This window comes from Oryx dammah, unplaced genomic scaffold, assembly GCF_014754425.2.
Source record: "Oryx dammah isolate SB20612 unplaced genomic scaffold, SCBI_Odam_1.1 HiC_scaffold_8, whole genome shotgun sequence".
Taxonomy (NCBI): Eukaryota; Metazoa; Chordata; class Mammalia; order Artiodactyla; family Bovidae; genus Oryx; species Oryx dammah.
Window position 1 is genome coordinate 18,334,563 of NW_024070192.1, and position 12,483 is coordinate 18,347,045.

Sequence of the window (12,483 nt, forward strand, 5' to 3'; positions counted from 1 at the left end):
AATTCCAGTTGAGCTATTTCAAATCCTAAAAGATGATGTTGTGAAAGTGCTGCACTCAATATGTCAGCAAATTTGGAAAACAGCAGTGGCCACAGGACTGGAAAAGGTCAGTTTTCATTCCAATCCCAAAGAAAGGCAATGCCAAAGAATGTTCAAACTACCACACAATTGCAATCATCATGCTAGTAAAGTAATGCTCAAAATTCTCCAAGCCAGGCTTCAACAGTACATGAACCATGAACTTCCAGATGTTCAAGTTGGATTTAGAAAAGGCAGAAGAACCAGAGATCAAATTGCCAACATCCATTGGCTCATGGAAAAAGCAAGAGAGTTCCAGAAAAAACATCTACTTCTGCTTTATTGACTATGCCAAAGCCTTTGACTGTGTGGTTCACAACAAACTGTGGAAAATTCTTAAAAAGATGGGAATACCAGTCTACCTTACATGCCTCCTGAGAAATCTGTATGCAGGTCAAGAATCAACAGTTAGAACTGGACATCAAATTGGGAAAGGAGCATGTCAAAGCTGTATATTGTCACTCTGCGTATTTTACTTATATGCAGAATACATTATGCAAAATACCTGACTGGATGAAGCACAAGCTGGAGTCAAGATGGCTGGGAGAAATATCAATAACCTCAGATATGCAGATGACACCACCCTTGTGGCAGAAAGCGAAGAACTAAAGAGCCTTTTGATTAAAGTGAAAGAGGAGAGTGAAAAAGTTGGCTTAAAACTCAACATTCAGAAAACTAAGATCACGGCATCTGGTCCCATCACTTCATGGCAAATAGATGGGGAAACAATGGAAACAGTGAGAGACTTTATTTGGGGGGGGCTCCAAAATCACTGCAGATGGTGACTGCAGTCATGAAATTAAAAGACGCTTGCTCCTTAGAAGAAAAGCTATGACCAACCTAGACAGCATATTAAAAAGTAGAGACATTACTTTGTCAACAAAGGTCTGTCTAGTCAAAGCTTGTTTTTCCAATAGTCATGTAAAGATGTGAGAGTTGGAACATAAAGAGAGCTGAGTGCAGAAGAATTGATGCTTTTGAACTGTGGTGATGGAGAAGACTCTTGAGAGTCCCTGGGACTGCAAGGAGATTTTAAGGAACCAGTCAATTTTAAGGAAATCAATCCTGAATATTCATTGGAAGAACTGATGCTGAAACCCCAATACTTTAGCCACCTGATGTGAAGAACTGATTCATTGGAAAAGACCCTGATGCTGGGAAAGATTGAAGGCAGAAGGAGAAGGAGATGACAGAGAATGAGATGGTTAGATGGCATCACCGATTCAATGGACATGAGTTTGCATAAGGTTCAGGAGTTGGTGATGGACAGGGAAGCCTGGCATGGGGCAGTGCATGGGGTCGCAAATAGTCGAACACGACTGAGTGACTGAACTGAACTGAAGTGGGAACAGGCTTGACGTATTCAAGCAAAAGGAGACCCTCGGGCTGAAGGCAGGTGAGGAATCCAGATGAAGTCAGGGGTGGGGGCAGGCATGCAGCACCTTGCAGCCATGGGGAAGAACTCTGGACTTGATGCTGAGTGTTGAGGGAAGCCATTGATGAACAAATTTACCACACAAGAGCTGCTGGCATTTGATTTTACCCAAAGGGGTAAAAGGTAAATTATGTAAAGAGAACAATTTGATATCCATGCATGGCAGGTTCCAGAACAGCTTTCTTCATGGGTGACTGTGACCATTTAGGAAAAGATTAAGCTGTGATCCTTGAATAGCAGCCAAACCCTCCCTTCCCGCCGCCATTGTAATTGGATGGCCCCAGACAATTTATCTTGATCCAGCAAATCATTTGGCATTTGTCCTTATAAACAAGACAGAAATGTGACCTGGATGATAGAGATGCAGATTTAAAATTGAACAATTTTGATAAAGGAGAGGCAATCTCTGTGGGGGCATCCCAAAGCTCCATGCTTGGGCTGCCTGGTATTGTCATGAGTCCCGTGAATGGAGACAGCAAAGCTGCTTTTACCCTGCAGATGGCTGCTGGCTGAGAGGCAGCTCCAATACAATGGGTGATGAAGCAGATTCAAGGCAGCCTTGACAGATTGTAAAGTTGGGTTGAAACCAACAAGATGAAATTCACCAGGAATGAGTGCTAAATCCTGTGTTGAGGTTGTGAAAAAAAAATTGGTTACATAAGAATTAGACGGGGGAAATATGAATAGATGGAAATTTGTGAGAAAGAAAGGAAAAGGGATAGAGGAAGGGAGGAAGGAAGGGAGAATGAGAGAGAGAGGAAGGGAAGGAGGGAGGGAAAGAGAGAAAGAATCAATCAGGTGGTTTTGTTCACAAGCTCATAATTATGTGTCCTTGTCAGGAGACCCAACAGACGCACCTAACCAGGAAAAAAGCTTGACCTCTGAGGGATGGGGAGTTCCTTACCCTAAGTGTCCAGGCCCCTTCAGGGCACCATATTGTGAGAAAGAGAAGGTGACAAGCAAGAGAAAACCAGAAGAGGGATACAGATTAGTGAGGATTTGACCAAGTTGAATGGTAAAGATGACCAGAAACTGGAAAGAAGGAGAGATTGGTGGGTGCCAGGGCAAGCTTCCAGTGTGGAATTCAAACGTGCGGTTCTAAGCATTTGGTTTGCCCAGGGATGAATATACTACCGGGCAGTGGTGAGCCTCACCCTGAGGGTGAACCTCACCCTGAGCCAACAGCAATATCTGTTGCGCTCCAGTAAAGCACCCTTTGCATCATTATCTCTTAATCCTTACAATAATCCTACAAGGCAGAGATTACCACAACTCTCATCTTAAAGGAAGGCTGTGGAGCAGAAGGCTAAGGAACTTGCTTAGAACTCAAGAGGAGGAAGAAGCTAGACAGAACCCGGACCGGGGTTATTCCCAACGAGACTGCACCCTACCTTCCCAGCACCGCGCAGGTTGTTTGTGCGGAGAGGACCGCGCAGTTCTTGAGTTTTCGGAGACACTCATGAGCAACTCTTTGTGTTGTAAGCAACAGCAATTCCCCCCCCCCCAAATTTGGCACCCAATTTTGAGGGCCCTGGAACTCCGAGAACCCCAGTGGACTGACCCTATTCGCTACACTCCCTTCCAGCCGGGGGTCTGGGCGCGCAGCGGGGGCTGCGGAGTGGGCTGCGGGCATCGAGGGGGCGGCGCCCGGAGGCCCGCGGGGTGGGGCGCCGCCTGCAGGGGGCGCTGGCGGCGGCTCCAGGCGGAGACAATCGCGCGGAGCGGCCACCGCAGCCAGAGCGGGAGCCCGAGCCGCGCGGCGCGGCGCTGAGCTGGGGCTGAGCGGGGCCGGCCGAGCGGGGCCGGGCGGGAGCCATGGGCCGCTAGGGCCGGGCCGAGCCCCGCGATGCCGCCGCCGAGTGGCCCCAACGTCCTCGCGCGGCTGCTGCCGCTGCTGGGGCTGCTGCTCGGCGGCGCCTCCCGGGCTCCCGGCAAGTCGCCGCCGGAGCCCCCCAGCCCGCAGGGTGAGTCTTGGTCGGGAGGGGCACTGATCCTGGGCCTGCGTACCCCTCCTACCCCCGATCGGGACCCGCCCGCCAGCCGCTTCTTCGCGGCGCTTGTGAATTGAGGGGTATTCTATTCCCTGGATTTGGGTGGGGGGAGCTAGGCGACCTGGGGTCGTCGCTTACGGGGGAGAGGAGGGAGGGAGAGGGAGACCGCCGGACGGGGGTCTCGGGGAGGCACAATGGGGAGGGCCAGGGTCCCCAGGCTCCGTGCCACCGCCCCCTCCTGCCTTGTTTTTCTCCCTCCTGGTCCGCGAGGCGCTGCTGCCAGAGCCATTGTCTATCGGAGACACCCGCCCAGGGGCGGGCTGGGGCGGGCGCCCGCTCCGCAGCCCCCAGCGGGTTCCTCGCTCCCGACTCCCGCTGGGTTGGGGGCGCAGGCAGCGGCTGCCACCCTGGGCCTGGACGGGGGCTGGGCGCCTGGAGCTGGGTTTGAAGGGGGGAGGGGAGAAGGGGGAGTGGGTGAGGCGGTGGGCGGATTGGCTGCTCGAATGGGGTTCTTCGCCCTGGAGCCTAACTGCCCCCCGCTGGCCCCAGGTTCAGAATTTGGGGTGCACCAAAGAAACGCCGATTGGCCCGTGATGGAGGAGGGGCTGCAGCTGGGGGGTTGTCTGGAAAAGGGGGTACGTTGATTCCCAGCTCAAGGCGCATGGCAGGGCTGTGGTTGGTGGAGGAGCCATGCTGAGCTGGCTAACTGGCTGTGGGCAGTGTCGGCTGGAAGGGCAGGTGCCTGGGTCCCCGTCCAGCAAGCCTTCAGCCACTCCTGCCCCAGCCCGCCCCCAGCTCACCCCCTCCTCCTCTTACCTCTCCATCGCAGTGGAGGAGACCCTCCCAGCGCCTCACGGGCCCAGGTGGGTGTGAGGTGGGGGCGGGGTTGGCTCCTGCCGCGGGAGAGGGCGGGAGGGCTAGGCCATGACTCCCTACCGATGCCAGGGTTCTCAGGGGCGTCCACCCCACCCCAGCCCTGCACCTGCCTCCTAGCCCCTGACCCCCAGCCCCCCACCCCAGCCACTGTCCTCCCCACTCCTGCCTCTGAGCCACATCCCGGCCTGACATGGTGCTCTCTACTCTTTGCCTTTCCATCAAGGAGCTGGCAGGAAAAGCAGGAGGGTGGGTGGTGTCTGGATGAGGGAAGTAAGGTCCGGATGATGGGAGGGGGTCGGATTTCCTCCTGGAATGAGGCAGGGCTGAAGCCTGGACAGGCGGATCCTGGGTGGAATGTCAAGCTCTGAGGAATGGGGAAGGACCTCCCTGGCCTCAGTCTCCCCTGCTCTCTGCAGGGGTGGAGGCTCTGATGGGTAGGAAGGGGCCCTGTTTTTTCAGGAAGCCTCTTCCTCAAGAGCTGCACGCCTGGGGAGGGAGCCCAGGGAATTGGCTGGAAATGAGCCAGAAGAGGGGGTTCTCCCAGGTTGCTGGCTAGGGGCCCAGGTTCAGGAGAAAGGGGGACTCTGCTAGGCACCTGCCCATCCCCTCCCCAGCTTGGCATTGATGCCTCCTCAGGCCTTACCTGCCCACCCCTGTCTTATTCCCTAGGACCCCTCCCCTTTTCTGAGGCTCTGGCCCTTGAACCCAAGGCATTCCTTCAAATGACCATATTCCAGACTCCCAGGTCCCTTCTTCCCAGCTGCTCCATCCAGCTGCTCCTAGCCCGGGGTAGGGGTGGGGAGCCCGCAGGCCCCTCTGGCTTCTCAGAATTCCTGCTGGGTGGTGGTGAGGAGAGGGGGAGTGTGGACAGGCTCAGTACCCAGGAGAACCCGAAAGCAGGAAAGGGTCGAGTGCATGCACACCCACCCTCTGAGCTGGGCTCTGGCCTGGGAGGCGAGAGGGAGGTGGGCTCAGGCGAACAGCTGGACGGGATGCCAAGGGCAGGCGTGGCGCTGGCCCTGGGGTTGGTTGAAAGCCTGAGACGAGACACCTGTCGCTGTTGCGTGTCAGACTCCACGTGAGGCCCCATGACCTCCTCGTGCCCTGCTGCCCTCAGTTCCGGGCTCGTCCTTCTGCACCTGGACTCTCATAGGTTTGTGTCTAGCACCCCGCCCACTCCCCCGGGGCCCCCACACTGCGGCCTCTGTACCTTTTCAGACAAGATACCTACTCCCATTCTTAGCAACAAGAGAGGGGTGAGGATGTTCTTGAGGAAGAACTGCGCCGAGTAGGAAGGGGTAGTTAGCGCTGTGGGTCAGAGAGGATGCTGCAGAATCCATGAGAACAACTCTGGCCTGGTCCCTCCTCTGTCAGCCCCTCTGAGCTCGGGACACCTGCAGGCCCATCCTGGCCAGACCATCCTGGGGCCAGGGGCCAAGGTGGCTGCAAAGAAAGACCTAGACTTCGCTTCCCAGCCCCCTCTATACTGGTTACCCTTGGGCCTGTGTCGGCCCCCCAGATCTCCTTCCCCTTGCCAGGGCCCCAGCTCGCTGCCCATCTCCTGGGAGGAATGAGGGCGTTGCCATGGTGACTGGCTGTAGCTGACCAGCTGGGAGGGGGCTGGCAGTCCCTGTGAGGGGGAGGGGTCAGGGGGTACTTGTTGGAGCTCAGGGGTTGTTTGAGTCCCTAAATCTGAAGGGAGACAGGCTCATGCACAGGATTCTGGGAAGAGGCTGAATGATGGGAATGGCCAGCCTGCTGGTGTCCCTTTCTCGGGTTTTTTCTTGAGAACCCAAACTCTGCCCCAACCCCTCTTCCTCCCTTCCAAATGACTGACTCTTGACCGCTTTCCTCTCTGCTCCACTTGCAGATCCCTGGTTTGCCGGTTATTCATCCTTTCTCAGCTCTCCTTCCCTCTCCTCTCCCTGACACCACCCCCATAGAGTCCAGTGGTTAAGGATCTGGGTCTAGAGACAGACTCCCAGGTTTGGATCCCAGATCTCCTACTTAACTGTAGGGCAAGAATCTAAACCCTTTGAGCCTCAGTTTCCTTAGCTATAAAATGGGCTACAAGCATATTTTATTGGGTCTAATGCATCACTGACTGTAAGATACACCATTATTTATTTCATGTGCCAGCAAAAAAAAAAAAAAAAACGCTGCCGGATTACAATTATGATATCATCAATCTTACGCACAGCCTGAGTTCAGAATGTTAAAATGTCAAAATGTGCATGTGTTAGACTTGATGAAATATGTTAACAGTACCGCCTACCTCACAGGCTAATGTGAGGTTAACATGAGGGCTCTATAAATGCTGGCTCATAATACCTTGTCTAGCCTGGGTCCCAAAGCCACTCCCAACCACAGCTCCCTCTTCTGATCTTGAGGCTCCTCCTGGGTTTCTCATCCCCGCTCCCTCCTCCTTACTCCCCTCACCCGATCTTGCCCACAGAGATCCTGATCAAGGTGCAGGTGTATGTGAGCGGGGAGCTGGTGCCCTTGGCCCGGGCCTCAGTGGATGTGTTTGGAAACCGGATGCTGCTGGCTGCCGGCACCACGGACTCAGAGGGCGTGGCCACACTGCCCCTCAGCTACCGCCTGGGCACCTGGGTGCTGGTTACTGCTGCCCGCCCTGGCTTCCTCACCAACTCTGTGCCCTGGCGTGTTGACAAGCTGCCCTGTGAGTGCAGGGGCAGCTGGAGTGGGGGGAGGGAGCAGCTGACCCCATCAGCCCCTTCCCAAAATAGCTCTTGGGGGCGGAGGGGCAGGCTTTCTAGCAGTTGCTGCCTGGGCCGGGGTATGCAGAAGGGGCTGAGAGAGGATGAAGTCACTGGGATTCAGATGGTGGGAGTGCCCGGCCTGGGGGAGGGGGGCTTTCTCTTAAGCTGACAGGCCACCCCTCCTGCAGTGTATGCGTCAGTCAGCCTCTACCTGCTCCCTGAGCGGCCGGCCACCCTCATCCTCTATGAGGACCTGGTGCACATCCTCCTGGGCTCTCCTGGTAAGACTCTCCCTTCTCCAGTCCCCTCTCCTCCACCCACTCCAGCCTCCCTTCCCTATCCCTGACCTGGGTATAGAGTGCTCCCCTCTGCCACAGTTTGGCTGGGTGCCCTTGGGCGAGTCACTTAACCTCTCTGAGCCTCAGTTAGTTTGTCGGTAAGATGTGAATATTGATAGGATCTATGTTGTCAAATTGAGCTAAGGGTTAAATGGCATCAGGCAGGTGAAAAACAGCACAAAAGGTGGTCAATTAACACCTGCTGTTTGGGGGGCTTCTCGTGGTTTCTGTTCTCCCTCTTCTCCTACCATTAGAATTCCCACTTCCTGCCACCTTGTCTTCAGTGGATCTACAGGCACTTCTTGTGCACCTACTGGGTGCCTGACTATGTTCAATACTAGGGTCAATCCACAGACACAGAACACCTATCAAGTGTGAGGCCTGGAGCAATCCCGCAGTGGACCTTGTCCACCCCTAGACTTTCAGTCTCACCCAGTTGATACTTGCTGCAGCCCCTGTGCTGTGCCAGGTCGTGTGCTGGGGGATAATGGTGAGGAAAATTAACTGGCTCCTCGCCTTGTGGAATTCACTGACAAACAGAAAGACAGAACACTGCAAACCCTGAAATAACCAGAGTAGGCAGGGCTGTGGAGTGGAGGGCAGCTGCGTTCACTACTGAGAGGACCTTCACGTGGGACAACAGCAGGGTGAGAGGAGCTGGTGATGGGAGCTGTGGGACAAGTGGGCTCATGAAGAGGGAGCAAAGGCACCTTCACTGGAGCAGAATCGAGATTCGGGGGCAAGGACTTCCCTGGTGGTCTAGTGGTTGAGAATCTACCTTCCAATGCAGATGTGGGTTCGATCCCTGGTCTGGGAACTAAAATTCCATATGCCATGGGGCAACTAAGCCCACATGCTCTAGAGCCTGCATACTGCGACTAGAGAAAGTCCACACGCTGAAACAAAGAACCCATGAGCCACAGCAAGACCCAGCACAGCGCCCCCCTGCTCCTCCAAAAAATAGATGCAGGGGCAGAAAGGGACTGTAAGGGTGTTCTGGTCTGGCTGTACAGGAGGGGTGCCTGGTGTAGACTGGTTGATGCAGCCAGGCAGAGGGTAGCTTCCATCTGGCTAGTACTGGGGAGCCAATGTGGGTTCTGAACAGGGTGCCTCCCCTCCCCAATTTATATTCTTAGCTTGAATCCTTATCTCCACATTACTCTTGTTTGCTCATCTCCTTCTCTCTGATCCTGAACCAGAGGCTTCTAAAATGTCTTTGGAGGTTTCTAAAATGCCAGAGGAACCCTTTATTGCCCCCTAGCTGAAAGCCCTCCCACGGCTCCCACTGCTTTCAGTAGAAAACCTAGACTCTTTCACAAAGCTGGCAGAGCCCTCCATGAGCCTGTGTGCTGCTGGCTGCCTTGCTTGCCTCCCACTCCAGTCACCTGTCTTCCCCCAACCAGCCAGTCGTCTCATGCCCCAGGCCTTCCTCCTGTCAGTCCTCTGAGAAGTCCCTTCCCACTTTCTTTCCTGCCTGAGTCTTACTCACCCTGCAGGGCTCCATAGACTATTCCCAAGATAGGCAGGGCAAGCTCCCTTTGCAACCTGCTATTTCAAGAGGGAGGCAGGATGTTATGGTGAGTGAGGGGAGGGGCCCTGGTACCCGATTGCCTGGGCTTCCATCGGGCTCCAGTGACCTTGGGGAAGTTACTGAATCTTTCCTGCCTCTAATTCTGCATCTTTAAAATGGGGCTGATAATAAAGGCACCTACCTCAGGGGCTGTTGTGCTAATTACAGGGGTTAATGTAAGTAACCTGCTTAGAACAGTGCCCAGCATATCTGAAAGCTTAGTAAATGTTAGCTATTACCATATTATATTGGAATATTATTTATACATTCCCTCTGCTTCAAGACAGACAGACATCCAAAACCTAAGTTGTTAAATGCAGGAGCCACGTGTAGCTATTTAAATTTGAATAAATTAAAAATTCATTAAACTTCTTAGAGTGAAAAATAAATGCAGTTCCCCAGTCCCACTAGCTACATGTCAAGTGCTTAACAGCCCTGTGTGTCTAGTAGTTACTGGAGCAGATTTCAGGGCCCTGCCCCTTCAAAGTTACCATTCTAAGCCTGCCCAGTTCTCTCCCCAAGTTACCACCCTCCCTGGCCTTCCCACGTGCTCTGACCCATTGGCTCCCCTTCTCCTTAGATCAGTGGTTCACAACCTTTCTGGCACCAGGGACTGGTTTTGTAGAAGTCAGCTTTTCCACAGACCGGGCTTGGGGGTGATTTCAGGATAATTCAAGCACATTATCTTTATTGTGCACTTTCTTCCTAATCTAACACCACTGCTGATCTGACAGGAGGTACTGTCCGTGGCCCGGAGGTTGGGGACCCCTGCCTCAGATACTTGCTTTCTGTTCTGGTCTCTGGGGCAGCTTGTGCCTGGCCAGGCCACTGCAGCCCTTCTCTCCATTCCAGGTGCCCGCTCCCAGCCCTGGGTGCAGTTCCAGCGCCGGGCTGCCCGCCTGCCCGTCACTTCTACCTACAGCCAGCTCTGGGCTTCGCTCACACCTGCCAGCACCCAGCAGGAAATGCGGGCTTTCCCTGCCTTCCTGGGCACGGAGGCCTCCAGCTCAGGTATGCTGGGTGCCAGCCACAGAAGGGATTCTGCCCCCCATCCCCCACCGCGCCCCGCCACCACCAGGACTTAGCCCTCAGCCCTTGTGTCCCCTTCCTGCAGGCAACGGCTCCTGGCTGGAGCTGATGCCCGTGGCCGCTGTGAGCGTGCACCTGCTGGCAGGTAATGGGACAGAGGTGCCGCTCTCAGGCCCCATTCACCTATCCCTGCCAGTGCCCTCAGAACCTCGTGCCCTCGCCGTGGGCACCAGCATTCCAGCCTGGAGGTTCGACCCCAAGAGTGGTGAGTGCCTGGGGGGGGTTGTGCAGGTGCTAGAGTTTGGGGAAAAAAAGTGGGACTTAAGTTGGGGACACTGAGTTTGCTGAAAGCCCTGCCTCTCCCAGGGCTGTGGGTACGCAATGGCACAGGTGTGATCCGAAAGGAAGGCCGGCAGCTCTACTGGACCTTCATCTCCCCTCAGCTGGGGTACTGGGCAGCCGCCATGGCCTCCCCCACGGCTGGTGAGAGTTGGGGGGGCAGCAGGGACCGGGAGTGGTGGTAGAAGGGGAGGCGGGGAGAGTGGACTCCTTCTGAATGGCAGGAGGGACAGCCACCCCTGGGAATGCTAAGCCCTCACCTGGCACAGGGCTGGTCACCATCACATCGGGCATCCAGGACATCGGCACCTACCACACTATCTTCCTGCTCACCATCCTGGCAGCTCTGGCCCTGCTCGTGCTCATTCTGCTGTGTCTGCTCGTCTACTACTGTCGGTGAGTGCCCCCTATCCCCTCCCACAGCCTCCCGATGCCCAAGCCCCCTCATCCCAGCCATGGCCTGAGGCCTGCTCCATGCCTGGTCTTGAGCCAGGTGCTGGGGCCCCAGAGATGCATAAAACACCACTGGGATTCTTAAGGCGCTGCCAGGAAAGACTGGTGACTTCAGAGAAGTCCGGGAGAGGAGGCAGGAGCTGCAGGCCAGGCCCCTCCAGAGACCATCTGCAGCTGCTTCTACCACCCCAGCCCCCACTTCCAGGGGACCTGAGGCCACACATGGCCCTGGTTGGCCTAGGTCCCTCCCCGGCTTTCACTGCACCTGCCATGAACCACGGAGTGCGGTTTACCCCGAGGTGGGACCCAGATAGATACCGCTGCCTGCTGGACCTCCCACAGACACTCCAATTCTGTCCACAAACCTCTCCCAGGATCCACCTGGGCTCCCCATCCTCTCTCCTGAGTCCCAGGCATTGTTAGGACCCCCTCCAACTATACCCAAACCCATCTTCCAACTTCAGGGTCAGGGACCCCCACCCTTTTTGACACCCTGATCTGCCCCCGTGTCTCCAGGAGGCGCTGCCTGAAGCCGCGGCAACAGCACCGCAAGCTGCAGCTCTCCGGCCCCTCTGACGGTAACAAACGAGACCAGGCCACCTCGATGTCCCAGCTCCACCTCATCTGTGGGGGACCCCTGGAGCCCGCTACGTCGGGGGACCCCGAGGCTCCACCTCCAGGGCCCCTCCACTCCGCCTTCTCCAGCTCCCGGGACTTGACCACCTCCCGGGACGACTTCTTCCGTGCCAAGCCGCGCTCCGCCAGCCGCCCAGTCGCCGAGCCTACGGGTGCCCGCGGGGGCGAGGGCGCCGGGCTCAAGGGCGCCCGCTCCGTCGAGGGTCCCGCCGGGCTGGAGCCAGGCCTGGAGGAGTACCAGCGGGGGGCCCCGGGGACCCCGGCCTTTCTGCAGGAGCCGCCCTCGCCACCGCCGCCCTTCGAGCACTACCTGGGCCACAAGGGGGCGGCCGAGAGCAAAACCCCCGACTTCCTGCTGTCGCAGTCGGTGGACCAGCTGGCGCGGCCTCCGTCGCTCAGCCAGGCCGGGCAGCTCATCTTCTGCGGCTCCATCGACCACCTTAAGGACAGCGTCTACCGCAACGTCATGCCCACTCTGGTGATCCCCGCGCACTACGTGCGGCTAGGAGGCGAGGCGGGCGCAACGGGGGCAGGAGAGGAGTCGGCCCCGCCCGAGGGCGCGGCCCCCGGCCCCGCACGCCCTTTTCCCCAGCCCGACCCCCAGCGCCCTCTGATGCCAGGCCACTCGGGCGCGGGGGGCGAGGGCGGCGGGGGTGGTGGCGGCGAGGGCTGGGGGAGTGGGCGCGCGGCGCCGGTCAGCGGTTCGGTCACTATCCCGGTGCTGTTCAACGAGTCGACGATGGCGCAGCTCAACGGAGAGCTGCAGGCCCTGACCGAGAAGAAGCTGCTGGAACTGGGTGTGAAGCCTCACCCGCGCGCCTGGTTCGTGTCCCTCGACGGGCGCTCCAACTCGCAAGTGCGCCACTCGTACATCGACCTGCAGGCGGGCGGCGGCGGCCGCAGCACGGACGCCAGCCTGGACTCGGGCGTCGACGTGCACGAGGCGCGGCCGGCGCGCCGGCGGCCCCTGCGGGAGGAGCGGGAGCGCGCCCCGGCCGCCGCCCCGCCGCCGCCG

At 56.9% G+C, this 12,483-nt stretch overlaps 1 protein-coding gene across 1 annotated transcript in view; it reads left to right on the plus strand.

Moving 5' to 3' along the window:
- Positions 1 to 3,302: 3,302 nt before the first annotated feature.
- The window catches only part of FAM171A2 (family with sequence similarity 171 member A2), a 10,489-nt gene continuing 1,308 nt past the window's right edge, over positions 3,303 to 12,483 (plus strand). The window contains exons 1-8 of the mRNA XM_040245151.1: positions 3,303 to 3,477; positions 6,836 to 7,063; positions 7,292 to 7,384; positions 9,864 to 10,022; positions 10,126 to 10,305; positions 10,407 to 10,523; positions 10,649 to 10,775; positions 11,349 to 12,469. Of these exons, the coding sequence (XP_040101085.1) occupies positions 3,360 to 3,477; positions 6,836 to 7,063; positions 7,292 to 7,384; positions 9,864 to 10,022; positions 10,126 to 10,305; positions 10,407 to 10,523; positions 10,649 to 10,775; positions 11,349 to 12,469 (2,143 nt within the window). The 5' untranslated portion in view covers positions 3,303 to 3,359. The remainder of the gene's footprint in view (positions 3,478 to 6,835; positions 7,064 to 7,291; positions 7,385 to 9,863; positions 10,023 to 10,125; positions 10,306 to 10,406; positions 10,524 to 10,648; positions 10,776 to 11,348; positions 12,470 to 12,483) is intronic.